The sequence below is a fragment of the Fusarium pseudograminearum genome, chromosome 4 (assembly GCF_000303195.2).
Source record: "Fusarium pseudograminearum CS3096 chromosome 4, whole genome shotgun sequence".
NCBI classification, from domain to species: Eukaryota; Fungi; Ascomycota; class Sordariomycetes; order Hypocreales; family Nectriaceae; genus Fusarium; species Fusarium pseudograminearum.
The window spans coordinates 7,294,464-7,321,198 of NC_031954.1; the positions used below are offsets into that span (position 1 = coordinate 7,294,464).

General features: G+C 50.7%; 9 protein-coding genes across 9 annotated transcripts, besides 2 other annotated features; 5 read left to right on the forward strand and 4 right to left on the reverse strand.

The window, feature by feature from the left end:
* Window positions 1-825: 825 nt before the first annotated feature.
* Window positions 826-858: a microsatellite.
* Window positions 859-881: 23 nt separating this feature from the next.
* On the reverse strand, window positions 882-1,193 carry FPSE_09625 (uncharacterized protein; the record flags this gene model as incomplete). Its single annotated transcript, XM_009262742.1, has 1 exon — window positions 882-1,193. The coding sequence occupies one exon, from the start codon at window positions 1,191-1,193 to the stop codon at window positions 882-884; it is 312 nt and encodes a 103-aa protein (XP_009261017.1).
* Window positions 1,194-1,840: 647 nt separating this feature from the next.
* FPSE_09624 (uncharacterized protein) lies at window positions 1,841-2,762 on the reverse strand (the record flags this gene model as incomplete). The annotated part of the gene is made up of 2 exons (XM_009262741.1): window positions 1,841-2,349; window positions 2,399-2,762. 2 exons carry the CDS (start codon window positions 2,760-2,762, stop codon window positions 1,841-1,843), a joined length of 873 nt encoding a protein of 290 aa, XP_009261016.1.
* A 435-nt stretch (window positions 2,763-3,197) lies between these two features.
* Window positions 3,198-8,839, forward strand: FPSE_09623 (uncharacterized protein; the record flags this gene model as incomplete). Its single annotated transcript, XM_009262740.1, has 5 exons — window positions 3,198-3,241; window positions 3,334-3,400; window positions 3,473-3,585; window positions 3,636-5,722; window positions 6,396-8,839. The coding sequence occupies 5 exons, from the start codon at window positions 3,198-3,200 to the stop codon at window positions 8,837-8,839; spliced, it is 4,755 nt and encodes a 1,584-aa protein (XP_009261015.1).
* Window positions 4,429-4,496: a repeat region.
* A 511-nt stretch (window positions 8,840-9,350) lies between the features above and the next one.
* FPSE_09622 (uncharacterized protein) lies at window positions 9,351-11,618 on the reverse strand (the record flags this gene model as incomplete). The annotated part of the gene is made up of 2 exons (XM_009262739.1): window positions 9,351-11,460; window positions 11,509-11,618. The coding sequence occupies 2 exons, from the start codon at window positions 11,616-11,618 to the stop codon at window positions 9,351-9,353; spliced, it is 2,220 nt and encodes a 739-aa protein (XP_009261014.1).
* An 831-nt stretch (window positions 11,619-12,449) lies between these two features.
* On the forward strand, window positions 12,450-13,696 carry FPSE_09621 (uncharacterized protein; the record flags this gene model as incomplete). The annotated part of the gene is made up of 2 exons (XM_009262738.1): window positions 12,450-12,601; window positions 12,661-13,696. 2 exons carry the CDS (start codon window positions 12,450-12,452, stop codon window positions 13,694-13,696), a joined length of 1,188 nt encoding a protein of 395 aa, XP_009261013.1.
* Window positions 13,697-14,884: 1,188 nt separating this feature from the next.
* On the forward strand, window positions 14,885-15,643 carry FPSE_09620 (uncharacterized protein; the record flags this gene model as incomplete). Its single annotated transcript, XM_009262737.1, has 4 exons — window positions 14,885-14,897; window positions 14,954-15,127; window positions 15,187-15,303; window positions 15,354-15,643. 4 exons carry the CDS (start codon window positions 14,885-14,887, stop codon window positions 15,641-15,643), a joined length of 594 nt encoding a protein of 197 aa, XP_009261012.1.
* Window positions 15,644-15,977: 334 nt separating this feature from the next.
* On the reverse strand, window positions 15,978-17,359 carry FPSE_09619 (uncharacterized protein; the record flags this gene model as incomplete). Its single annotated transcript, XM_009262736.1, has 2 exons — window positions 15,978-16,689; window positions 16,737-17,359. The coding sequence occupies 2 exons, from the start codon at window positions 17,357-17,359 to the stop codon at window positions 15,978-15,980; spliced, it is 1,335 nt and encodes a 444-aa protein (XP_009261011.1).
* An 895-nt stretch (window positions 17,360-18,254) lies between these two features.
* Window positions 18,255-20,369, forward strand: FPSE_09618 (uncharacterized protein; the record flags this gene model as incomplete). The annotated part of the gene is made up of 1 exon (XM_009262735.1): window positions 18,255-20,369. The coding sequence occupies one exon, from the start codon at window positions 18,255-18,257 to the stop codon at window positions 20,367-20,369; it is 2,115 nt and encodes a 704-aa protein (XP_009261010.1).
* A 1,924-nt stretch (window positions 20,370-22,293) lies between these two features.
* On the forward strand, window positions 22,294-26,209 carry FPSE_09617 (uncharacterized protein; the record flags this gene model as incomplete). The annotated part of the gene is made up of 4 exons (XM_009262734.1): window positions 22,294-25,719; window positions 25,770-25,904; window positions 25,996-26,066; window positions 26,116-26,209. The coding sequence occupies 4 exons, from the start codon at window positions 22,294-22,296 to the stop codon at window positions 26,207-26,209; spliced, it is 3,726 nt and encodes a 1,241-aa protein (XP_009261009.1).
* Between the last annotated feature and the right edge of the window lie 526 nt (window positions 26,210-26,735).

Sequence of the window (26,735 nt, forward strand, 5' to 3'; positions counted from 1 at the left end):
TAGACAACACCCTTTAGGTCGTTCATGTTTGTACACTTAAGACTGAGGAGGCCAACTTTCCTGCTACCCACTAGCCAAGTGCCATTTCAACTCAGACCCGATCCTTTTGGAACATAAGCTATACCTACATACCTATAGTAATTGTGTGAAGATAGAATATACCGCTCTCAGCATTCCATTGATGGATGATGTGTCTGTAAGTGTAGGACCATGACACGAGAACTCATATCAGCCCAAGCAGGAGGAATCCAATCCAGGAACCGCCCGATAAGAAATAAGTAATTGCCACCGAGGCAGAAAGAAGGGGCCTTCTTTCTGCTTCCAATCATGTTACACAAGACATTAACACTTGGGTGACAACGTCGGGGCTGAAGCCATAGCCCCAGAAGACAGTTGGAGTCGTCACTATCAACGTCTTTTTAGCTTTTTTGGCTCAACTCGGCAACTGTCAAACTGAAAAATTGAGTGAAAAACGTTGATCAATTGCCTCAAAAGTGCCGTGACGAGTCTTGTAAGGAATGTGTATTTGGTTTAAAGTTGAGGCTTACAGCGGCCGGTCCGGGCTAACGAACGGGGCCTCTCCGTGGTGTGCTAATAAATGGCCACCAATATTGATAAGAAACTAGGTATGTACATAGAAACACACAGACCGCATTACTCGCGTCTGGAAGGAAGTCATTTCCCGTTGCAAATCCTCCTGAATATTCGTACATGAGAATAAACCCCTTTCTCTCTCTCTCTCTTTGTTGTAAAGTCGTATAATAAAGCGCGAATGTAATAATGTTCGTATCGAATAGCCATGTCGGCTGGGGCGGCTAAGCCAAAAAAGCAAAGCAACGCAAGGCAAAGTAAAGCAAAAGCAACCAGATCTTGATAAGACTCTAGTTAGCGCTGTTGTGTCGATCCTGACTTCCCCGGCGTAGTTTGAGTCCACTGAATATTACGCGGCTCATTGAATGTCTTCGCCCCCCCTGAGGAGAAGAAGCAATTTGTGTGACGAGCTCGTCAACGCGATCCATGGCGTCGATGAAAATATGGAAATCAGCGTCATCTTCGTAGCAGAGATTTTCATCTCGAAGCGACATGTACTCAATCTCGTGGGTGCTTAGAGTACTTTCATTTGATACTGTTGATGATGTTCTTCTGTTCTTGAAAAGGCTGTTGCTGTCTTGGTGGCTGATAAGGCTAGACATGGTTGTTGAGGGAATAAATTGGTGACAGATGTCGCTTCTGAATGAATTTGTGGTACAATTGAAAATACCAGATGTATAAAATAACAAATACTTCAATGTAGAAAGTATAGAGTATTGATTGATAGTGGGAACAGAGAAGATGAAATTAGAAAAGGAGGAGGATCCAGGTTTATATGTATATGAGCTGTACTAGTTCCATAGACCCATTGTATGTGGAGGGGTATACCCGAATCTATTGAAAGCTGGCGCCGCCAACAATATGATGAAAGCTGACATGTTGTACTTCCATCAAGACGTAATGGCAAATCAGTCGTTGATCGTCATATTCGCTTCCAAGCGTAGTACCAATCATTTTTTCGCCCGCACAGGTACGTGATGGGTTTCCCGGACTGCCGGACCACCACATATATAACGCCATCTAAAGTTGCATTCCTCGGCATTGTCAGCCAGCATGGTGTGCAACACCCGTCAGCACACCTTCTGAAATATGTGTGTACTAAGTTAGCGTTCTGTTGCGTATCCGAGTTGGGCACTATATACAGGAACAGATAGATGACGACAGCACCACGGACGGATGGTCGGATGCTAAAACGAAGTAATATTTCTAACAAATGACATCTCTCTTATACAGCTTGGAGTGAACTCTTTTATTTCTTCTCCTCCTCCTTCTTCTCCTCAGGCTTGGGTGTTGGCAGCTTGAATGACTCGGGCGTGCGGTCCAGTCCAGCTCCAACAGGCTCCCAGGCGCTAGAACCACCCTCAAAGTTACGGAAAGCCTGGGTGAGCTCCAGAGGCTCCGTGACGATACGCTTCTTCTCCTCGTCGTATCGGATCTCGGTGTAACCCGTCAAGGGGAAGTCCTTGCGCAGAGGGTGACCCTCGAAACCGTAATCAGTCATGATTCGTCGGAGATCGGGGTGACCAGCAAAGAAGACACCGTAAAGGTCGTACACCTCTCGCTCGTACCAGTTGGCGCCGTCAAAAAGTCCAGTGACACTGGGAACAGGAGAAGCCTCGTCGGCGTAGGTCTTGACACGGATTCGGGAGTTGTGGCGGACCGAAAGAAGGTTGTAGACAATTTCGAAACGGTTCTCGCGCGTGGGGTAATCGGCAGCAGTAATTGTGCTGACCTGGGTGAACTCGGCAGCGGTGTTGTCTATCAGGTTGTTAGTCAATTTTCCAACATCAATTGACGTCGTACTAACACTTCAGGAAGCTGAAGACAGGGTAGACACCCGAAGGAGAAATGTAAATGGTGAGTTCATCCTTCCAGACGGAGAATTGCTGGACGTATTTGGGAAGACAGCCCATCACCCAGGCACCGTAACGGTGCATGTTGTCGGACTTGCTCTGGTACTTGTCGGCAGGGTTGACAATGGGAGCCTTGAGTGTGCCGATGTGGTCGCGAGGGGCCTTTCGCAGGTTGGGGCTTTCCTTGGGCATTGCGACATATTGACGAGCCGTGTTGGACAAGCAGCGGATTGCTTGGTTGTTGCGGGCCTGGACGGAGGGCTTCGCGGGTCGGAGAGCTGAGGCCAAAGCCCTGCTTCGAGAAATGCTGGTCGCCATGGCCGATTATGTGACGATTCGAGGCCAATTGACGATGGAGGAGGTCGTCAAGACGAAATACCTTATGGTGTTTGTAATGATGCTGCGAGCATTGGTTCGAGAATCTTAGCGGCAGAACAGTGAATGAGAATTACCGTTGTTCAGCCGGAGATAATTGTGTACCTTTCTTTGCACCCCACCTACGACTGACAAGAGGTACTCGCCTATTAGAACTCTGTCTTGTTCAGCTTCGATGACGGTGATTGCTCACACGTGATCTCAGCCACACACTAGTCCATAGCAGGCCTAGCCTGGCTTCCCATCTTTCACTTTCCCGCAGCCTTGGATGCATACCAAACACTGTTCCTCTCCTTGTACTCACATTGCCGCTTCTGCCCATCGTATTTTGAACTTTCCATTTACTACCAACTTTCAAACTAATCACACGACATCACCATGGCGCCCCAAGATTCATTCATAGATGACGAGGAGGATACCTGGTACGCCTCACCGCCCGCCCACCTGGGGACTGCTGCCCGCAGCGCACTGCTCCTTGGGTAATGTTAGGTACTCGAAGCTGACATCTTGACAGCCCCCTCTGCATCGAGGAGTTTGATCTCTCAGATCGAAACTTCCGACCATGTCCTTGCGGCTACCAGGTGCGACCATCATGCCACCCCGTCAGCTGCAGCTGACCTTCCGGCCACGTTTGACTAACTCTGGAGTTGCAGGTCTGCCAGTTTTGCTTTAACAATATAAAGAATAACATGAACGGCCTATGCCCCGCCTGTCGACGACCTTATGACGAGAAGACGATACAGTGGAAAGTTGTCACAACAGAAGAGTATGATGAACACCCTCTTGCTACGCCGCTGTGCTAACAAACGCCTTCAGAGTTGCCGAGTTCCGTGCCAACATCCAGAAGAACCAAAAGAAGCGGGCTACTGATCAACGCCAGAAAGAGCTGCAGAAACGGGAAGCAGAGAAAGAGAACCGCAAGAATCTCATCGGCGTACGAGTTGTCCAAAAGAATCTGGTCTATATTACAGGCCTCGCTCCGACCGTGCGGGAAGACGAGCTACTCAAGACACTGCGAAAGCCCGAGTTCTTTGGCCAGTACGGTAACATCCAAAAGATTTCGATTAGTAACAGAAAGAGTTCGGATGGCCAGCACCAGTCACTAGGCATTTACGTCACCTTTGAATATCCCGAAGAAGCGACACGTTGCATCCAAGCTGTGCACGGGTCACAGAACGGCGACCGAGTCCTCAAAGCCCAACACGGTACGACGAAATACTGCTCAGCCTGGCTTAAGAATGAAAAGTGCAGCAACCCCGGTTGTATGTTCTTACATGAACAGGGTGACGAGGAGGACAGCTATTCCCGGCAAGACCTGTCATCGATGAACAGTATCGCTTCCCAACGACCCCTCCCTGCAGGTGGATCACGATCTGCTTCTCGGCAACAAGCTCCTCATCCCACCCCGCCACCCGTTGTATCTCATCCTATGACACGCTCCATTAGTAAGGAGGGGTCTGAGAGCGGTGTTGACGGATCAGCATTACCTTCCTCAGCCAACTGGGCACGCAATCCGCAGCGGAGCCGTAGGGGCAGCCTCGCTACTAGTGGTGCCGCGTCGAGCCCTGCCATCTCGTCAGCTCAGCCTGTAACTGCTGAACCGGTTCCGGAAGAAGCAGTCGAGGATGAAGAAGAAGAGGACGAAGATGAGGAGGATGAGGAAGAAGAGGAAGAGGAGCCTCAACCAGAGGAACCGGAGGCCGGACCTTCTACGTCACGCGCGATGGAACCCGAATCTCCTGCACCAGCCAGGAACGTCGCCGAGAGCGGGCTGAGGGAGATTCTCAGGACCTTGGGTAACTGTCCCTGGCCTGTTTTCTCTACCGCTGGGGCAGACCAGTACCCGCCATTGTTTGATCCTCGCGGAGGTGAAAAGCGCAGAGCTATGCGAGAAGAGGAGGATTCACGTCTTGGTGGTGAACAGGAAGAGCGTCCCGAGGCCCGCGAACCATCTGAAGGGGAGCCCGAAACCGGCGGTAGTCTTGCTCTAGGAGGTGAACCGGAGGATCGCGACGCCCCCAACGACAACAGAGGCTTCGACCGCCGAGGCAGCACCCAGCCTCCTATTCAACGACTCTCCACTGACGGCCTCTTTGGACCTGCACTCACCGGAGCCTCGCCTTTTGGTCAGAGCTCGGGCAACCCTGGCTCGCGGTCTATGACACCGCAGCAATTGTTTCTTCGATCTCAGAGCGGCTTCGGTGACGCCCCGCCCGGCATTTCTAGCCAAAGCAATGCTTTCCAGAACCAGAACCAGGGTCAGGGACAAGGACAAGGGCACAACCGTCAGTCGTCCCGATTCAGCTTCGCCAACGACAACGCCAGCTCCACAACCAACGTCAAGGTTTCTACCAACCCGCGCATCATGGCTCAGCAATCCTCCATGATGCCCAATACCTTCCAATCTCAAGGCAACAACCAGTTCTACGGTGCTTCCATGCCTGGACCTCCTCCCGGTCTCAAGTCGACCGGCACCCCTCCCAACATGTTTGGTCAGTTCGGCGGACAGGGCTTCGGTGCGCCAAAGGACAACTCGAATGAGCTTCTTCAGAGTTTAATCGGCCGCAGTCGGGCTGGCAACAACCAGTCCCACGATGCGGGAAAGCGTGAGTTTATGATTTCTTCTTTTTCAAACCAGTACCCACCATCCTCTACCTCCACCCCAGCTCCTGCTCCCGGGCTCCTGCCTTCGCTGTATGGCGGTACACCTAGTGCATACCAAGACATGAGCTCCAAGCAGAAGAAGAAGGGAAAGAAGCACAGACATGCTAACACTTCCTCTTCAGGGGGGAGTGGCCTAGTAGATCTTGCAGACCCGAGTATCCTGCAGGTGCGAATGCAGCAGCATCAGTCTCAAGGCAGCGGCGGTGTTGGACAGGGCTTGTTTGGTGGCCAGAGTCAAGGTGGGTACAATCACAACAATATGATGTATAACAACAATTATGGACGGTGGTAGTTATGATATCTACTGGAGTTTCAGACTGGGAGGCTTGATGCTTGGCGACCTCCCGTCATGACTTATTTTTTCTTTATGCACAAAAGGGGGGCGTTCTTCGGAAATCGGGTCAAGGCCAGAAAAAAGTGCCTACTATCTTCTTCAGGGGGACACGAGTTACAAGCGCATTTTGGTTCAGCACATATTCGCGAGATCAACGCAGCTCAGGGAGGTCAGCTTTGCATCAGGCGTCATTTTTCTTTTTAGGAAAACGGAGGGAGACATGAGAATATCTCAAGTCTTTCCAATCCGACTTTTGCCAGTCCTTGAGCGACTGTGTATGGGGGTTCACGTCAGGCAAGCCATCATCGTCTTCCACAAGCCCTTTATGTATGTTAACAACGTCGAATCTATCCGCCCAGGTTTGGCGGTAATATTGGTCAGAAATAGCAATACCCCTATTCTCTCCAAGTCGCCTTTTCTCCTCGTCCCCCTGCGGAAGACGATGGTGCTCGCCGTAGCATGACCCTGTCCCCAAAATCTTGTATATAAATGGGGTGGTGGTGTTTTCGTAGTGTAGCCGTGCTTTGCTTTTGTTGCATTTACATCAAGTGACTGAGCCTATGCTAACTATCGTTCAGATGATGAGCTCCCGTCCTTGGACGAGGCTACGAACTCTGTCGATGCGTTGGTTTCCGACGATCCAATCCTCCCTGCGACCACCCTTGAAGGACGGCAATCTGTGCCCCCCGGCTTGGGACTACCCCCTGGGCTTGCACCCATTTCGAGACCGCCGTCCACCACAGGCAATGCGCGATTGAGCAACGTTCTGCCAGCGTTGCCCAAGATAACACCGCCTGGTCTGACGCAAGGTGCTTCGACTCCAGACCAATCACCTAGAAGGCTAATGTCGGCAACCCTTGTCTCGGAAACGAAGAAAACATCCAAGTCTTTAGCAACTGAGAGTGGGCTTTCGAAAGAGATCACGAGCCAGCCGCAACCAAAGCAGACCAAGGGAATCAACTTGCAGGACGAGGAATTCCCGGCTCTGGATGCACTCAAGAGCAAGAGCCGACCTGCTACGCCTACACCTAAGCCCACTCCAAAGGCCAAACGCAATGCAGAGAGAATTGTGGATAGAATGATGGCCAAGGCGGGGGTCAGTAAGCAGAGCAGCACAACAGAAGAACCAAAGGTTCAAGATGCCACGGTTCAAGGTGCCAAAACTCAAGAGCTTAACCCTCAGGAGACCAAGGTTTCAGAGTCAAAGCCTATGCCATTCACTCTGCCCACTGAGAAGAAACCATTTTCTCTCAAAACTCAGATTGAGGAGAGTTCCACGCCCACCCAATCTGCTAAAGTGGATGGTCGAACTCCAATCTCTCTCAATACACAAATCGAAAAGAATACTGCACCCAAAGCTGGCGAATCATCTGCAACGACTGAGAAGCCCAACACAGGAAACGCAGCTGCTTTCCCCCCACTACCTGCACCTTCATCAGCCGCGACCTCGTCTCCTGTCACACGAACAGGACCGAAGACACTACGTGTCGTTGCCGCCCCGAAAACAGAGGCCCCCCCTGCATCACCCGCCTTAACTACAGCATCCATTGCTCTACCAGGATCGCGAGGCGTGTCTGCTAGTTACAGACCAGATACACCTGCTAGTAGCGAGGCAGTTAGTGACAACGCATCGGTCGTATCTAACTCTGTAACACACTCTCGTGCGAGCTCCCCACCTCCCAGTAGGATTGGATCTGCTGCAGTACGAGCCACAACAAAGAGCCAGCAACGCAAGGCACGCAAGGACGTCTTGAAACAGGAAACCAAGATGATTGCCGAAGCGCCTAAAGTTGAGGCAGAAGTCCACGCTCCGATCATTGGACGAAAGAAGAAACAGAAGAAGGAAAAGCCTGTCAAGGCGCCACAGTCTGGTGCATCCACCCCCGCTGCTCCAGAGCCTGTCAAGGCCGAACCAACCCCCGAGCCTCCCCAGCCAGAGTCCGCCAAGGAACCTGAGCAAGAGCCAGAAGAGAAGCCTGCTAAGAGCAGGACGGCTCAAAAGAAGGCCGCAAAGTCCAAGGGCAAAGCAAAAGAGGTCGAGCCTGAGCCTGCTGCTCAACCCCCCTCTCCCGCCAAGGAAGCCACCCCTGAAGCTCAGGAGACCACAGACAAGCCGGAGCCTAACCCCGCGTCGGTCTTTAATGAGATCAAGAACGCTCTTTGGACTTCTAGCGTGAACAAACTGCAACTTTTCAATCCTATTGCCAGTGGTTCATCGCGCACTGATTACAGCTCCGCCCATAGCAACGCTAATAAGGCTGAGCATTGCAAGGACTGCTCCTGCAAGTGTGGCGAAATTCAGGATGATGATCTTGCAGCATTGCGGGCGGGCAAACCTGTCCGCAAACAGTTCCACCTCGATGGTAGTCGCATGCTCATTACTCCCAATGGTGACTGCATCCGCGGCCTGAACGCGGAAGAAGAAGATGCTTTTCTTGAGCTGCAAGCTGCCATTGCGAACACGGCAGAGAACCCTGGAGCATTCATTGCCCCCAGACATCAGCCTGGAAGTGGAGCGTTCTCTTTGATTAAGGGCAGAGCCGTCCCCAATGGACGTCCCAACATCTTCCCCACAACTCCTCAGCTCCAGTCTCAAGACCCTATCGGAAAGCTTCAGAGGGAGGATGCGCTGAGCTATATCAACCAATATGTGCTTCCTCGCTTGAACCTAGGAGCTACTAACATGGGATTCCCTAAGGGTGCATCACCAACTAAAGATGCGGCTGCTGCAAGTCTTAACTCCCTCGCCCCCTACTTCTATGGCCCCGATGCCGCTGCTGGAGTGGGAATCTACAGTCCCCCTGATGGAGCGCGAGCCATGCAGGATTTCAGCTCAGCCGGTATGTCGGGCGAGGAGCGTGGAAAGAACTTTGGAATGGGCGTCGGCGGTATGCCCTTGATGAGCGTGGAGGATGCTGAGGGTGCGCTGGGCACTGCTCGGCGGGAGACAGAGAAGTTGGAGAAGGGATTGAACCAAGTCATCCGCCGCAACCGACGAATTGTTTTTGGAGGTAGCAACTAAGGCAGTCATGAACGTTACGTCACGTAACGACAGGGCAGAGTTGAGCCTTGTCTGCCCTTTGGGCTTGTATGATAATATTCACGAAAAGGAGCGCGCCAGTGTACTGAACCAGAAGGCGACAGCTTTGTACGATGAAGCGATAACATCAATGTTAGAGAACAGAAACTACGAATGTATGAAAGAGAATTAAGAGAATTGTAAAGTGGCTGGCTACTTTGCTTCTGATTAGTGACGTTTGTAGCTACTGATAAACCGATTTGATATACATGGAACGAACGGATCAAGATAAATCATCTGGGTATTGAACCTGGTTTAGGTCTGACCAGAAACCTGAGCCTTCTCTAGATTTACAACATGAGGGTCTATACGAATCAAAAACTTGATACATCGAATCCATATTTTTCTTAATAACTGACTTTCCCAACAAAAACACGTAGGCTGTGACTGACACAACAGCGGCTGAACTCTATGGTGGGTGTGATAGAAGCATCTTTTGAGTTGTACGCATGTATCAAACATGTTCCTCCCGATGTTTCTTCCGTGAGGCATCATGTGACGACCGCCGCCGGTCTGCACCAAGTGCTCTCCTTGCATCACTAGTGACCTGCTTCCTCCCCTCAGACGACAAAGACTCACGAAGTCGTTCCATAAGCCTATCAAGAATCCACTCAGTTTCTTCCTGACTCCCCATAAGCGGACTGCGATTTCCCACCCAGGACCAAGCCGTAACATGTTCTGAGTCTGTTTTCTCACCGGAAGCTTTTTCAGGAGAGTCATCGACGTCTTTATTATGGTGGCGTTTATGGTGGTGTGTCTTGGGTTTTGGCTGGGCTTTTAGATGTGTGTCGGCACGGCTTTCGTCTTCGCCGATGAGTTTCAGATACCATGCCCATTCTTCAAAGGAGTATTTGTGCGGCTTTTGGGATTTGAGATGGGTGGTGAGAGCTTGGATTTCGGAGATGAGGAGGAAGTGGAAGTTGGATCCGGTTGGTAGATCTTCGTGGGCGTCTCGTAGACGTGATAATGAACGTCGGACTCGAGTGGTAAATGTAGAATTATGGCGACTGTGGTCTGGTCGTTCGCTATATGGACCGTCATCTCCATTTCTAGGATTTTGAGATCTCCCGCGAGAGTCGTTCTGGTCAGATCCTTGTTCCGTGTCGATAAAAGCAGCAGCAGCATCACCACTGGAATCTTGAGCCTCAGGCATCTTTTTCATATGTGAAGCTGGCGCTGGCTCAGTATAGTCAGGGAACGCATATCCAAACGTACACCTGTGAAGAATGTACTTGAGATCATCCGAGAAACTTCCCTCTTCCCCGGGAAGAATAGTGACGTTTCCAAGCCGCAGTGTTCCATCACGTATAAGCTTGACAACCGTGTCTCCGGCGTTGGATATGAGAACAGTCATGGTAGGCAATGCAAGTAAAGACCAAAAGACAAAGAAAGACTTGCCAGCGTTAGAAGCAGGAGTCACGTCGCCGTATCCAATGGTGGTGAGAGAGACAAAACAAAAGTAGAAACCGTCAAAGTAATCCCAGCCTTGGTAGTTTTCTTCACACTTGACAAAGATGTACGCACCCAGAAGCCAGAGAATAAGCCAGGAACCTGTGGATATAGCCATGGCCATCCAGCGACGGCGAGAGGATGTCTGGGCTTGGATCTTGCGCATGAGCTCAAATTCCGCTTTTCGACGCTCAAACTCTGTAGCAGGTAGTTGCATATTTGAATCTGTGCGCTGAGGGGTCATGGAACGTTGTGAATCGCGGATAGGTTCGAGCATTTCGTCTTTGCCTTTCTTTGTCATTGTGCGGACAATACGTCTACGTTTCTTCTCCTCCATTCTGGCATCGACTTGGCGCTTGCCTCGCTCGAGAACGAGACTTCGGATGGAACCGACGACCAAACCTAGACTGATGACACCTACCAAGGCGTAGGGCATCATGAGAGCTCGTCCGAGGTTGGTTTCTGCTCTGAAGTCGCCGAAACCGACAGTGAATAGCGTCACGTCTGCCCAGTAGACGGCATCGAGGTAGTTCCAGCCTTCTATGTTTGAGAATACAAGGGCACCGAGGAGCAGGTACAACAGAAACATGATGGTCTGCAGCATGAGGGTTCGCTGGCTGGGCGTGAGGTTAAAGTCCTTGTTATAATGACCAGTCCATGCACCGTAAAACGTCACCAACATGAGTGAAGCATCAACGAAGTAGAGAATGGCAGCCCACATGCCGTAGTAAAAGGCCTGTGACCAGATGAGTTCATCAGACGGATACTTGAACCCTTCGTATATGGGACCAGCAGCTGTAGCGAGGAGAGAGATGAGCAGGATGGCAGAAATGTACCACCCGATTATGGTGATGGGCTGAGCGATTGTGAAACGAACACGGCGCGTCATGTTTAACAGGAGAAACACGTTTGAGACGACAGCCATGGCCAGCTGGATAGCGTTGATGACGGTGAGCCAGATGGGATCAGCGACAAAGGGAGCTGTCTTGACTTCTTGGCCATGAGGTCGATGCTGTCGCCATGGTCGGACGAGAGCGCATATACTGAAAGCTGAGGCAACGGGACCGAGTGTACCGGCGATCATAGGGAATGCCGATGAGGCAAACCACCAGCGACTAGACGGGTTAGAGATATGAGAGTGTGATTTGATAGGGAGATGTTACTTTGGAGAGAGATGAGCTTTGTCATTTTCTATGCGTTTGTCATGAGAGATGGACTCTTCGATAACCTCGGTCTCCTCCTGAATATTCTCTCCAAGATTGCCGTCGTCCATTAGGAGTTAGAGATGAAAGCAAAAGAACAGGGGGCATTTCCTAGAGTTGTGATGCTTCTCAAAGAAATATGTAAATGATAGTGTCGACTAACAGTAGTAGATATGTTGACAACACCATCAAGATCCCCAGTAAATAAAGTAGATGAGAATCCTTGGCATGGGGAACAAGACATGATAGCGCATCACGTTGGGCATGACGTCTAAAATAAAAACCACTAAAACCAAAGAGAACAAAATCACGAGCTAGGCCAAGTTTCCCAGATATCTAGGGGCCTGTCAGAGACGAGCAGGGTCATTCGTCTGGTGGAAAACAGGGTGCGGCTATAGCGGCTTTTTGGATCTAGGAAGAGACGGCAAGTTACGATGGTGCTATCTTTTTAGTTAGTGACTCTCTGTCTCTCTGTCTCTGTGCATTTATTCGAGTTGCTATATCCACGTCTTATTCCCGTGTCACAGCTCATGGATCTGGTCTGACCAATGATATGACTAAATCAAGAAATGCTCAGTTCCACTCCAATCAACCTTTCTCTTGCAATCATCAATCTTGTCTTGTCAACCCTTTCAACGTCTTGGCCATAGCCATTCATTCACTTCTTGTCACTCTCTACTGAATTGGAGCTTATTAAGCCGTTACTCGTCTAGCGACTGGACCCAGCTTTGTACCTATTTTGTTGAACAGCAGCTCAACCTTGCGCGCGTCATATAGCCTGTTCCTTCAAGGATCATGTAAGCCATGCATATATCGTCAGTTTCATCAATAACTAATAGACACTTAGCTTCTCACCGACACGTGACATCGTGTCTCGTGCACATAAGTAATGCGGTAGCAGCATGCAAGGATGTCTTCCTATTCACGCCCTTCGTCGCCTTGGTCATAGACGACTCATCGACTATCTGCCCAAACGCTCCCAAAGGCTATATAGCTTCCGGAGTCATGAGCGTATCAGTGTGCGATGCGGCTCAGCTGGCTTTGTGAACATTGAGTAAGCCCAAAACAACTGCATCAAAAACAACACACCCATTACTAACATTATCAAAACAGCCTCATAGACATTGCTGAACAACCAAACTCTCCCCTATTTGTTTACTTACCCCCTTCCTCTCCAAACGATAGCCAGCTCGCTTCAATACCAAAGTTCCTTCAGGGGAAGCCGCTCGCTACTATCAACTACCGATGGAATTTCCGTGATCGTGAAAATACCCATCATGCCTGGCCAACGCCTATTCACGACACCTACTTCGCCTACAGGTGGCTGATAGAAAACCTCGCTCCAGAAGGCGACAAAAAGCGCGACATCTACCTCTATGGATCTCACCTAGGAGCAAGCCTCGCCACATCTCTGGCACTTACGGAATCGCAACCAAACGTGCCCTTTGCAGTGCGAGGCATAGTGTCGTACAACGGCATCTACAACTGGACCATGTTCTTTCCCGACCATCCAGTGAATAAATTCGGACCATACGCCAAAAACCCAAAAGCCTTCTACAGGCCTCGGGAGGGGACGTATATATACAACCTCCAACAAATCCTGCCGAAGCTCTTCGGGTCTACGGCGGACACGTTTGACGTGTTTGCCAGCCCAGCCCTCTTTTTCCACAACCCAGGACTTAATATACCCGCGTCTTACCACTTGACGGAAGAGCAGAGCACCGCCCTCGAACTCAAGAACAACCCAGAGGCGGAGGCTCCCCTCGAGACACCTCGTAGGGGGCGGCTGGTTTTCCCACCCCGCGGGTCGCCGCTCAAGCTCCCCGAGACGCTGCTGCTGTACGACCTGCTCCCCAGGCCGCCGCCAACCAACTGGCCAGCCCAACCAGGATTCGTGAGGCAGTGGGGCAACAGCCTCGAGGCGCAGGCCAAAGAGCTGGCGGAGGAGATGCACTCCAGCATTGAGAAGATTGAGCTCAAGGAGCAGGGCCTGTGGGATGATAGTATTCCTTTTTGGGAGAACGAGCAGGGTAGAAGAGTCAAGGTCAAACGAGTTGGGGCGGAGAGTGCGACGATGGAGATGAGTGAGACTGGGGAGCAGATGGTAGAAGAATGGTTGGCGGAGAGAATATCACCAAAAGTTACCTAGGTATCCTTTGTGATTGTAACTGTATTATATCGTGTAAAACATCTTTGTATCATAGAGTCCTGATAAATCATCCATTGTCGATAACAAGTTTGGGCTGATATCTGGTGTGGCACAGCACAAGACTAAAGTAGACGGAACATAAGAAAGCTTAACTTGGCCAGTGGAGTCGCCCTCCCTTGTTTGGTTGTATCGTATATCGAGTCTAGAACGAACGGCTGAAGTACGATGTCAGCCCAAACCATATCACGACATGTTGTCACGAGTATCGATATGCAACAAGCGTTACAGAGTACAGTGAACATTAAACACTGTGACGATGGAACTCAAAGATAAAGTCATTAAATAAACGAGAAAAGTAGTCTATTAACAGCAACTGGAAAGGGTCCAATGCTAAACCTGTCACTGAGAGCTCAGCTGTGGTTCACCTTGACCGAGATGAGAAGTGGGCCAGCGGCTAAACATGCACATTGTCGTCAGTTTAGCAGGGCACCTGCACTATTAATGTTAGCGGACAAGGGGGCTGCAACTTGTCACAAGACCCCTTGATTCTTGGTTATCGTCAGTATTACTTATTCCTTGTCAATTATTCCACAATACAGAGTATAGAAGAGGACATCAACAGGCAAAAGATGGCATAATCAAAGACGAAACACACTCTCATAAAACAAGGTAATCAAATAGGGGTGCCCGGGTTATTTATCCGCAACTTACAGCCCTCACAAGCCACTGTAGGAGTACTGTTGCACTGGGGATCCACAAACCGCCCACCCCTAGTTTCCCTGGAAAATGCTTGTTTTTCAGTGGCCGTCTCATATTCTTGATCCCTGGACAAGGATGCTTCAGTTGAGATTGGATTGTTCTCCTCAATGTCACCCACTCCCTCTCTCTTTACGGTACATTACTAACTGACGAACCCATCATGGCTGGCCTGTTTCATCTCCCGTCTTTCTGCCGTTATCTTTATCCTTAAACCTTTCTTCCTCCGTCATCATCCTTCTGACAAGACACAACCCCCATCACCAAGCTTCATCTGGTATGTCTTTCTTCCTTAGAGAGCTCACTCTTGGTTTCTACTCCTCGTAGTCCCTTTCGCACTTGGAATAAAGCTGTTGTCATAGCTTCCGCAACACAAGGAGATAGAGCGCAAGCTGACCAAACCTCACCAGTCTCTCACTCATAACAGTCATCATGCCTGGAATTCGTAAGTTCCAGACACCCAACTCCTACACTACATCTCTAACCAACTCCTCCTCACAGCTCTGCACGCCCTTGACAACTTCAAGGCCAAGCTCAAGGCTGCCTTCAAGAAGAAGGAGAACAAGGAAGAAGCCAAACCCGCCGAGCAGAAGCCTACCGAGACCACGCCTGCCGACGCCACACCTGCCACCACCGAGCCTACAAAGACCGAGGCCGCTCCTCCTGCGCCAGCCAGTACGTTGACCTACCACAATACATAAACTTCGTTCGGCACTAACATACATGTTCTACAGCTGCGCCCGCACCAGCTGCCCCTGCGGCCGAACCTGCCAAGCCCGAGACAGAGGTCAAGCCTGAAGCTCCTGCGGCTGCTACTACCGAGCCCGCAAAGACAGAGGAGGCTGCTCCTGGTATGTTACGAGATGAATAAACTTTAAGAGCTTGAAACTGATCTTCATAGCTCCTGCTACTGAACCCGCCAAGCCCGAGGCTGCTCCGGCCACCGAACTTCCCGCTCCCGTTCCCGAGCCTGCCAAGACGGAACCTGCCCCGGCTGTTGAACTGCCAGCTGCTCCGGCCGCCCCAACTGCACCCGTCGTCGAGCTACCTGCTGCCCCAGCTGCCGCTCCCGCTGACACCACTCCTGCAGCTCCTGCAGCCCCTACTGAACTCCCTGCTGAGGCTCCTAAGGAAGAGGAGAAGAAGGATACCCCTGCTGCTCCCGCTCCTGCCCCTGTTGCCTCTGCTTAAGCGAAAGACGAATGCTTCCTTCTAGAAGATTGCCTGTTTCAAAGAAAGATGCCTTTTGATTTAAGTAGATTGCGCGTTCATGTTTTTAGTTGTTGCCGTTGAGGCATGTTTGTTTTAGTTACCTTGACATGGCAGGTTCTCCCTGGCCGTGTGTGTCACCTTTTCTCCTAGCAGTTGGCTGGATACCCAGAGAGAAAAGTGTTGCGATGCTCTGTTTCAAATCTATACCCGCTTTTCATATCTAATGCAGAAAGGACTATCTATATCATGCTCTTCATAATCCCGTGACAAGCGTAGTATATTTGCTCCAAAAGGACTAATGCGCCTCGTTTTCTCATGAATCTCTAGCCCATGGCGCTTTGGTGACGGTGATTTGTGCGTCTGTAGACCCTGTGCCGGATGTGTTTCTGGGTGGCCTCGCAAGTGACCCTGAGTTGGGACCCGGTGGTGGCATACGTGAATAGGGAATGCCAGGGCCTGATGGTGGCATTCTTGTAGCTTGGGCCCAAGGTGCGGATGTTCCAGGTCCCGACGGTGTTGGTGCGGCCATCGCTGGTTGATTCACCATGTGAACGCTCTGAGTCGGTGTTGTCGCATCTGGGTCAACGTCCCAAGAGAACAATGACCCGAATGGAAAGTGCTGGACAACAGGAAACTTGGACAGCACTTCAGCATTAAACATCTTGATCATGCCCTTGTTGATCTTGCCCCAACCATCGCGAATACCTGAGATGTCGAACAGGATTGGGCTGTGCTCCCAAAATGGGCCCTTCTTAACGTCGTTGATAAAGCCAATGGCTGAGAAGTACATGTTGACTTGGCGCTGATCCTCCACCACGGCCGCCTTGGTAACATCGCTGGGCTTGGGGGCACCCTTGACGGATCCCTCCAATGGCATTGGTTCGTTCTCGTTGATTGGCCGTGTAAGTTGTGCGGAGCCAAAGATATATGGCATGAAGGAGTGGTCGTCGAGGCCCCAGACACCATGGGAGCCAGCAGGTTCGAGGGTATAGGTTAGGATAAGTTTCCTCACAACGTTGAGGTATCTAAGAATGTCAGTGGTATACTTTCGATGTGTAGACAGGCAACATACGGTTCAATAATTTTGAGAACAATCTCGCGCTCGATCTCGCCCCCTTGTTCTCCATCCTTGAAGAAACCCAACTTCCATAGACAGCCAAGAAAAGCGACAAAGCTCAGCTCATGTCCTGTTCCGTAGTCTAGCCGCTGTACACTGCCGAAGCCACCGAGAAGGTAGAGAGAGACCTCCTCTTTCGCCTTGCCATCTCCAACTTTCAGTGTTTCACCTAGAAGCCCCTCGTCAAGCAGCGCACTCAAACGCTCCTCAAAGATAGCGTGCCACTTGCGAAAGCTAACATTTCCAAATCGGCGAGGACCTGGGTCAGGCGGCGCTTCGTCAATAAAGCTTCCAATTTTTGCCAAAAGAGCTTGTAGGGTCTGGACGGACGGCGTCGTTGCTGGCTTCGAGTTGAGGGGAAAGGTGCGGGGGAGGGGTGACGAGGATTGGTTGCGAGGACATAAAGCTCGGTTAAGCTGGAGGATGAAAACGCCAATGTCGCGGTAGGCTAAGCTGGTGAGGAAACGAGCGACGTCGGGGCCTTCGTTGATGCGCTTCGAGGGTATCGTAAAGGCTGGCGGGGAGCTGAGGTCCAGAATCTCAAGCGCATTGAGCTTTGGAGGGGTTGTGGACGTCATATTGACGATGGTGAGACACCGCGGTCGCAGTTATAAACCGGGGTTTTGAAGAGAGAACAGAATAGTCGATTTCGATATATGAAGTGGGAAGATTCGGCTTCGAGTGGATGTTGGTGTTTGGTTAAAGTTGGAAACAATTTAGTCAGCTGTTGGAGTGTGGTCTACCTACCTTGTAAAGCGGCCATCATGAGATTGGATGCGGATGATAATGAGCGGATCTTGACCATAGAGGGGCCCCTAAATTTAGGAAACTCTTATTATAAACTACCTATTTCCGAGCTTTTCGCTAGTGATCTGCAAAAGAAATGAAGGTAAATTGAATATATCCCACGACATCAAAATGTTTGCCTTTTGCTGTTGTGAAGTCGTTATAGAGCTGTCGTCTTCGCCAAGTGCCCCACTTTCCGTAACACCGGCTTGTAGGTAACACGCGCCTGCCTACCCTGGTATGTAGCTCTTCTTTGTTCAACACTTCACAACTTTTACTTATACTCTTACAAGGTTGTTAAAAACTACACATCATTTGAGATTCTACTAGTAATTTGATCAAATTGGTCACCTAAAATTACCGGCGTGCTGCTGCGGCACGTCAAATCTTACCCAACTGTCACATCAATAACAAAGGATCGACATGGCGCGGCCACGCTCCAAAGGTAGCACCTTTGGTTCTTCAATAGAGCCCGAATCGATAGCACGAACTCGAAACAATGTTGCGATAAGACATTCACCAAGATCTGCAGTCCCTATGCCAAGTGTTGAGGTAGAAAGTAGTCCGCTCGTGAGAAAAACACGCCAACGATCAACCAAGTCGACAAGATCTCAAGTTCAACCCACTTCGAGCAAAGGCCGAGTCACACGATCAATGACAGGAAATGAGCCACATTATGAGATACCGATGGCTCCTCCACGAAAACGTCGCTCTGATGTCGACGCAGCTCAGGAGCAGCTCCAAAAGCGTCAGCGCAGCACTAGTCATGGGTCTGCTGAACAAGAGGACATGGCTCAGCCAGACCAGCAGAACGAGGAAGTAGATCAAGATGAGGAATCCATTCCCTCACTGGAATTTCTCAATGGTATCAATAAGAACATTGGCGCTAGTGCTGTGCTAAACAGACGGCCAAGTCTTCTATCCAACGCCAGTGTCGAGAACCCTGCTGAGAATGATGATGGCGGAGCACTCTCTCATATTGGCACGTCACAAGAGATCCAATTCGAGGAAACAACAATCACAGCCCCTGGAGAAAATCTCCAAAGCCAAAGTTTAGTTAGAGACTTGGATGAACTAGGGGCTATATTAGAACAGCATGAAGCAGTTCCAGAGGCACCTCAATCAGCACAACCAGTTCCTCAGCCTAGTTCTCCGCAAAGCGAACCTGAACAATCAAGTCAGCGAAAGATAAGACGACCGAAGAAAAAGACATCATATTATGAGCTCAATGGTCCAGATTCACCAGACCAATCCGCGCAGCCAACCTCATCGAGAAATTTTCATGTCGATGAGACTATATATGATGTGCCTGATTCACCCCCAAGGCCATCAAATCAAACTACACTCGGTGAGAAGTCACAGAAGGCGCCTATGTCAACAGGTGGAGGTAGTTCAAAGATGGAACAAAAGCAAAGAAGCAGCCAGTCTCATCAGCGAAGGAGCAACGTTTCTGCCCAACATCAGGGCCATGAACAGCAAAGAGAGCATTCCCAGGAAGAGAGTGAGGAATCTGGAGACGATGGTTGCCATTTCGGCGATAGCGAGCCTGAGATAAATCAACAGGATCCATCACTCGTAGTCGACGATTCCCTGCTACTTGATGCACCACCACCCGATTCACAGGAAGCAGGTTCCACTCCCACGGCCCGTATAAAGCGTGTATACGTACAGAAGCTCGTGCACATAATGACACTCCGGGGCTGGATGGGGAAAAGATTCTGGAAAGATGACTTTCTAGACTACGCCGCAGACAAGTCTGATAAGCTGGCCCGCCAGCCAGATTACCCTGTTTCTTCAGTAAGAATTCTGGCCAAGCTGTTTGACCTCTACGGGTTGTGCAAGGAGATTCCTAAATCACCACAAATTAATCAACTGGCGTATTTGCGTGAACATGCGCCAGAGTTCAGTAGTTTGGTCAGCAATCTTCGCCATACCATCGATTCGTCCACCTCAAACATCAATAACATTATGAAAGGCGGTGACCCAAGTCGAGTGGAAGTTGGCTACAGGTTTGTCATGAAGCTACAACAGCGGATCATTCCCATGTTGGTGCTGTTGCTGGACACGGCGTTCGAGGCAGGATGCGGAGCTTCCCTCGAAAATGCGGCCAAGGCCTCCCAACAAACTGGAGAGTTCACGGTATATATGTTGGAGCCGCTAGAACGAGCTGCAGGTTGGGCTCGCAGACTTTCACAGGCGGTAGAAGGGTGGTACGAGCTTCATCCTCCCAAGCGGGAAGAGGATCAAGCAGAAGAGGCACAGGCAAACCGCGCTGCATTTCGCTCTGCCGTGGCCACGCTCAAGTCAGAGTTGGGTAAAGCCAGAAGAGACCTTGAGAAGCCCAAGCCAGCGCCTGAGGAACTCATACGAAAAGATGAAGACATCCGAAGGGAGCGCGAGGCCAAGCAGAAGGAACGTCGAGAAAGACATGCCCTCCAGATGCAGCGCTTCAAGGATTCGATCCAACGGATCAACCCGCATAGACGACCGGCTAAGAGAAGGCCTACCCGACAAGAAGTGCCTGTCCCTCGTCGACCAATTCCGCCACGCTCTGCTCCATCTCAGCCGTTGTCAGAGCAGGAATACTACGAGCGACACGGATGGCATTATTGGGAAGATGATCAAATTCTAACCTTGATCAGGACTACAGCCCATCCCAACTACGAAAACTTTCAACGGATGCTCCCTGATCGGAGCCCTGAAGAACTAAGAGAGCGATCAGGATATCTCAAGCTGGTCGTGCGTGATAAATATCAGCGCAGAGGGATTACGCCTCCCGGATTTTGCGTGGACGAAGACTGATATGCCGATTTCGAGCCATGGACGATTGGAGTTGAGGTTATATGATATTATGATACCCGGGAAAGCTCAGTCGATACGTTTTATGCGACTCGAGCAGGAGTAAATATGTTTAGAATGATTCAAGCGTGCATTTACATAGCTGTCAATGTATCTTGTTCTAGCCACTCAATATGTGATAGTGAATTGGGCACTATCAGCTCTGTGTTGCTTTGATGACATCAAATCGGATCGGAAAGAAGCCGGTTTTAATGAGTAGTCAAGTTGGTGTGGTGTTTCATGCTTCTTGCTGTGCGTGATAGCTGAGCTTCTACCAACTGCGCTATGCCACATCATTGAATGCCAATGATTATGTAGCATCGTTTTTCTATCTGTCACTTTTCCTTTTTAGGGGACAAAGCATTGGTGAAATCGCCAACGCATAGACACTCTTTGACAGTCTAGAGTAGTACGCTAATGCTTTAGACACCCTGGCTCGAAGTTGATGGTCGTACTATCATTATTACCGTTAGGTTCTTGTTGTCAAGTCTCTGGAATTGGTTGAAGCGCCACATGTGATGTGATATCGTATGAAGGGTGACCGTATACGCTTGCCCAAGGAAAGCAAAGCGTGGAATCAGCTCTAGGTCATTTGTGGTAAAAAGTCAACAGATCATCAGGTTTTTTATTGTGTGTTTATTTACGCGTTTTATACGCGGTCTGGGGAGATTTGATAGATTCAAATTTCACCCTTTGTCTTGGCTTGGTTATATTAGAAGAAAGATGAGGCTTGCCTTGACTGTTAAGCGAAAGCTTTAGGTTTCTGAGAGATACATACCTACCGCCTAGGCATGTATGGACTGACTGTATATGTACGGATACCCAGGTGGTGCCTCGCATTGCATTGCCGTGCATTGCATATAGTGTTTTTTTAGTTAGGCGAGACGGGCCGTATGGGAACATATGGTTCTGTTTATAGAGAGAGACTCTTGTGAAGATGAGTTATTCTATCATGATGATAGTATCTAATGTTTCTCATCCAAGACACTTGAAGAATGTCGGTAATGTCCTCCCACTCGTACACTACCCTGGATCTTGAGGCCAGTGCAGCGAAGCCACCCGCGCGTAGCCCCAAAATGGAGACAAAAGACCCCTGACTGAGAAGATGGACAGTGAGTGAAGAACCCCTGGAACGGTCGCTACAGGCCGGCCGGCCCATCAGGGCCCTAATGGAGGGAAGAAAGCAATGTTAGTGGCCGGTGACAGCTCCACTCGATGAGAGAAATGGGAAGAATAGCTCTCAGGATGGGATCACAAGATGGGACATGGGGACCCGACAGGATGACCGCCCCAGCCCAGAGAGCTAACTCAGGTACGTATCCATTCGCAATCTAATATCCCCGGTCCCATCCCATCAACAAGAGACGAGACAAGACAGCTCAGCTTTCTCTTCTTCCCTTCTCCTAACTTCTTCTCCTTCCTCTCTCTCTCTCTCTTAGAAGCCAGCGGATATCGAACAGTAAATAAAGAAGGTCTTTGTATTAGTCTTCTTTATCTGCTTTCATTGCAAGCTTTCTTCCTGACGTTCCTTATTTCTGCTAATTTTTTACATTCCCCTCCCTAATCTACTCCTTGTTATCTTAAGTAACTGAGTAGCTTCCAGCAAAAAAGCCTGGTTTTGCTGGATAAATAGGAGACCACCCCAAGGTAAGATTAACCCAATTCCTGATTCAGCTCATACCCGCATATCCTTGCCATAGCTTCACAGCTCGTGCCGGTTTATGTTCTGTCATCTATTGATTGTTCTGGAATATCATCCGAGCTTCGTTGCTTGATAGCTGATTGGCAACTTTTTGTGCGACATTTGATAAACTCAATTCAGACTGTCCTGGCTAACATCGTCGCTCTCAGAGAATACTACTTTTAATACCAATTCAACTCCGCCAACATGTCTGAAACCGAGAGCTTCGACGTTGTCCAGCACGAGGAAGCTGTTGCTTCTCAGTCCGATGCTGCGGCCACCACCGAGCCTGAGCCTGAGCCCGAGAGCCCCAAGACAGCTGCGACTCCTTCGTCCCCTGAGTCACCAGTCAGGGAAAAGGCAAAGGAGAGCCCTGGAGCGAAGCCCACGCTCAAGCAGCCCGGTGCGCCTTCCACGACCGCTACCCGTCGACCTGGAGCTATTTCTTCGACCGCCAAGCCAACCACCTCCACCAGCACCACCCGTGCCCCAGGAGGTTTGGCCAAGCCTCCTACTCGTCCTGCTGCTTCGACCGTTCGCCGTCCCCCGACCGCGACCTCCATGTCGAGCCACCGAAGCCGTCCCAGCATGAGCGCTAGCGAGGACGACAAGAAGTCAACCACTTCTTCTGTCGCATCCGCTCGTAGGACGAGCTCAATCATGTCCAGCCCCGCCAAGACCGCTGAGAGGCGAACCGTTGGAACTGCCGGTTCGACAACGGCTACCCGCAGACCTCCGTCTTCCGCGACTACTACCCCACGAACTGCTACCGCCAGCCGAACCGCAGCTACTCCTACCGCTTCCGCGACACGAACACCTGTTTCTCGAACAACGGCCGCGACTCCTACCACCAACAAGCGACTTTCTACTTCGGGATCCTTGACTGCCGCTTCTCGAACCGCACCTCGACCTGCTCCTTCCGCGGAGGCTGCTAAGGAAATCGAGGCGCTCAAGGCCAAGCTTGCTGAGGGCGAAACCGAGATCGAGACTCTCAAGGCTGAGGTCAAGACCTCCGAGGAGAAGATTGCGGAGCTCACCCAGAAGATTGGTCAGGAGGTCACTCCCACCGAGTCGGGCGACAAGCCTTCTCATGACAACGATGAGGCAATTGCCAACCTCAAGTCTGAGCACGAGGCCGCGATTGCTGCTCTCGAGACTCAGGTTACTGAGGTCAACGAGAAGCTCCAGGCTGCAGAGGGTGATCGTGAACAGCTCCGAGCTGATCTCGATGCCGCTGTGAGCGCCATGGAGGCTAGTTCGACAGAGCTTGATTCTTTGAAGTCGCAGCTCGAGGCCGCCCAGGCTGAGAGCGAGGAGAAGCTCAGCTCCAGCCAAGAAGCACTCCAGAAGGCTATTGAAGAACATGCCACCAAGATTGAGGAGCTCAAGACCTCCCTCGAAGCTGAGAAGGCCTCTGCCATCGAGGCTATTGAGGCCAAGAACAAGGAGAGCCTCGATAAGGACCAGCCTGATACTTCCGCCCACGAAACTGCTTTGGCTGAACTCAAGGCCAGCCATGAGGCTGCAACTGCTGAGCTCCAGAAGAAGATTGACGAGTTGACTTCTTCGCAGTCTGCTTTGGAGTCTGCCAACGACGACAAGGTCAACTCTGAGCAGGAGGAGCAAAAGACCAAGATTTCCTCCCTCGAGGCCGAGGTTGCGGATTCCAAGGCAAAGCTCGAAGCTGCTGAGAATGCTGCCGAGACAGCCAAGTCTGAGATGGACTCTCTCAACAGCCAGATCACCCAGCTCCAGTCCAGCTTGTCCGAGAAGGAGTCCGAGCTCGAGAGCGCCAAGGCGGATCTTGTCAAGGCTCAGGAGGAGGCCGCGTCTCTGAAGGCTGCCGCCGAAGAGGCTCAGAAGTCTCTTGCCGAGAAGGAAGACGAGATCGCCAAGGTCAAGGAGATGCACGAGGAGCGCATGAAGAACATTTCTCAGGACTACGAGACCGAGATCGAGTCTCTTCGAGGCGACGCTTTCTTCAAGCGCAAGTACGAGGAGCTTGAGACCCAGCACAAGGAGCTCCAGGCTTCTTCTTCAGAAGCTACCGAGGGTCACAGCAGCGCTCTTGAGGCCGCCAAGGCTGAGCACGCCGCCGCTGTTGCAGCCTTGGAGGAGAAGGAAGCTGAGTACCAGAAGAATCTCGATGCTCTTCGTGCCAGCCATGCCGAGGAGCTTGAGGCATCCAAGAACTCAACCTCTGGAGACCATGATGCCCACATCGCCGAGATCGACGCACTGAAGGAGAGCCATGCTAAGCAACTGGAGGTTCTCAAGTCTGAGGGTGCCAACACCCATGTTGACGAGATTGAGTCGCTCAAGGCTGCGCATGCTAGTGTTTTGGAGACTCTCAAGAAGGAGTATGAGGAGGATAAGGAGAAGCTTGTCTCGAGCCACCAGAGCGAGCTTGCCTCCACCAAGGATGCAGGCGAGACCACACATGCTACCGAGATTGCCAGGCTCATGTCAGAGCTTGACAGCGCCAGGGAGTCCGGTGAGAGTGCCCATGCTGCTGAGTTGCAGTCTCTGAAGGCCCAACTTGAGGCTGAGAAGGAGGCAAGCGACAAGGAGCACGCTGAGGCATTGGCCAAGGCTCAAGCTGGAATCGATGCTGCCAAGTCTGCTGGTGATGAGGCTCACGCTACTGAGATCGCCAACCTCAAGGCTGAACTCGAGGCTGCGCGAGATGCTGCCAAGAAGTCTCTAGAAGTTGAGCTGGAGGCTTTGAGGGCCGAGCTTGCAGAGAGCAAGAAGGCTGGTAGCAGCAACGACGAGGAGTTGGCTACCATCAAGGCCGAGCTTCAGACCGCCAAGGAGGAGCTCGAGAAGGCACGCGACTCTAACCAGCAAGCCATCGAGATGGCCCGCTTCGAGCTGGAGAAGGAGCATGCTAACGAGGTTGAGAAGCTCATTGCTTTCAACAGCGAAGTTATGGAGCACATGAAGAAGGAGGGTACTGATGTCAAGAAGGAGCTCGAGGAGTTGACCAGTGCTCACACCAAGGCTATTGAGGATATGATGGCTGAGCACAGAAGCAACAACAGCCACTTGGAGGATAAGCTCGCCCAGCAGGCTGCTTCCAACGCTGATCTCGAGACTGCTCTGAACACTGCTACAGAGGCCCTCGAGAGGGCCCAGCAGGATGTCGAGGAGCTTTCTCAGCAGCTTGCACAGGAGAAGACCGAGCGATTCACTGCTCTTGCTGAGCTTGAGGACGCAAGGAACACCAAGCCTGATAGCGCCGAGGCCGATGCTCTCAGACGGGAGCTTGCTACAGCCAAGAAGTTCCACGAGGATGCTCTAGCCAGCGCTGATGCCGAGCTCAAGGCAACACAGAGCGAGCTCGAGGCTGCCAAGAGTAACCTGACAACTCTGACAGGTGACCTCAACCTTGTTCAGAAGGATCTCGAGGCCTTCAAGGCTGAGGCCGATGCTAGCAAGAAGACAGCCAATGCCGACTACCAAGATCTTAACGACAGCATGACTACGCTTATTGAGGACGCCAACAACAGGGCCAAGGAGCTTCAGGCCAAGCTGGAGGATACTGTGGCCAAGGTTGAGGACAGTGAGAAGAAGATTGAGATTCTCGAGGCTCAGCTCAAGGTGAAGGATGCTGAGATTGCCGAGGCAAAGGTATGTTTTTGTGGTTGGATATTATCATTTGTATACTAACTTATCGATAGGCCAACGCTGCTGTTGCCAAGCCAAAGGGTCTTTCAGCCAGTAGATTTGCGACAGAGGGCGACGACGCTGCTGCGAACGAAGAGGCGGCGGAAGGTGAGGAAATTGATGACCACTCCTCAGTAGCACTTGCTTCGGTGCGGAATGCCCCTGCATGATGCACTCTCCCAATCCTTTCTGCGTCATGCGACTTGTGATCAGTACAATGCTAATGTGTGTGATGTGCAGATAAGTAAGGCAAGGCTCACAGCTAAGCAAATGGATACCCTTGATAGGGAAATGAGGGATCGCAACTTGCAGTGAGTAGACTAGACTAAGCTATGGGTTTATTGTACTGACGAAATATAGGTTGTTGAAGTCCATCACGGATGTCAAGTCACCAAAGCTGAGTGGTGAACATCACTACGAGCAGCAGCAATTCGACCAGCAGCAGTACAGTTAAAGGGGCACATGACATAGGATTTCCTTTTCCTTTTCTGTTGTGTTGTGTGACTTTTCAACATTTTAGTTCTGTGTAATACCCGCGGCTTCCTGTAGAGCTGCAATTTTGCTTCTTGCTTTTTATCATCACATACAATATCATGGACAAGAGTTATAGGATATTGGGAAGGGGGGGTGTTTAGACTGTCGAACACTTGACATGTAAGAGGAAAAGAGATGGCATGGAGTAGGATGTTGCCGATGTTTGGGAGAGTTACATATAATTATGTATGACATTGTCGAGAATTGACGATACCCTGGTTCAAAACGAGTTGTTAGGCTTGTGCTGTGATTACTCGACTGTTTCTTGTGATATCTTGCTGTATGGCATGTGGACGCGAAAGTGATAAGCATTGGACATGGCTACTTGGATAGTGTAAACCTTGTTGCTTTAATGCAAAGAGCCAATCTATAGTGTCTAACCGCTTCGCTTTGACACTGCATGCATCTTGTCTTTAGCAATGGCCAATTGTGCCGAATAATTGACC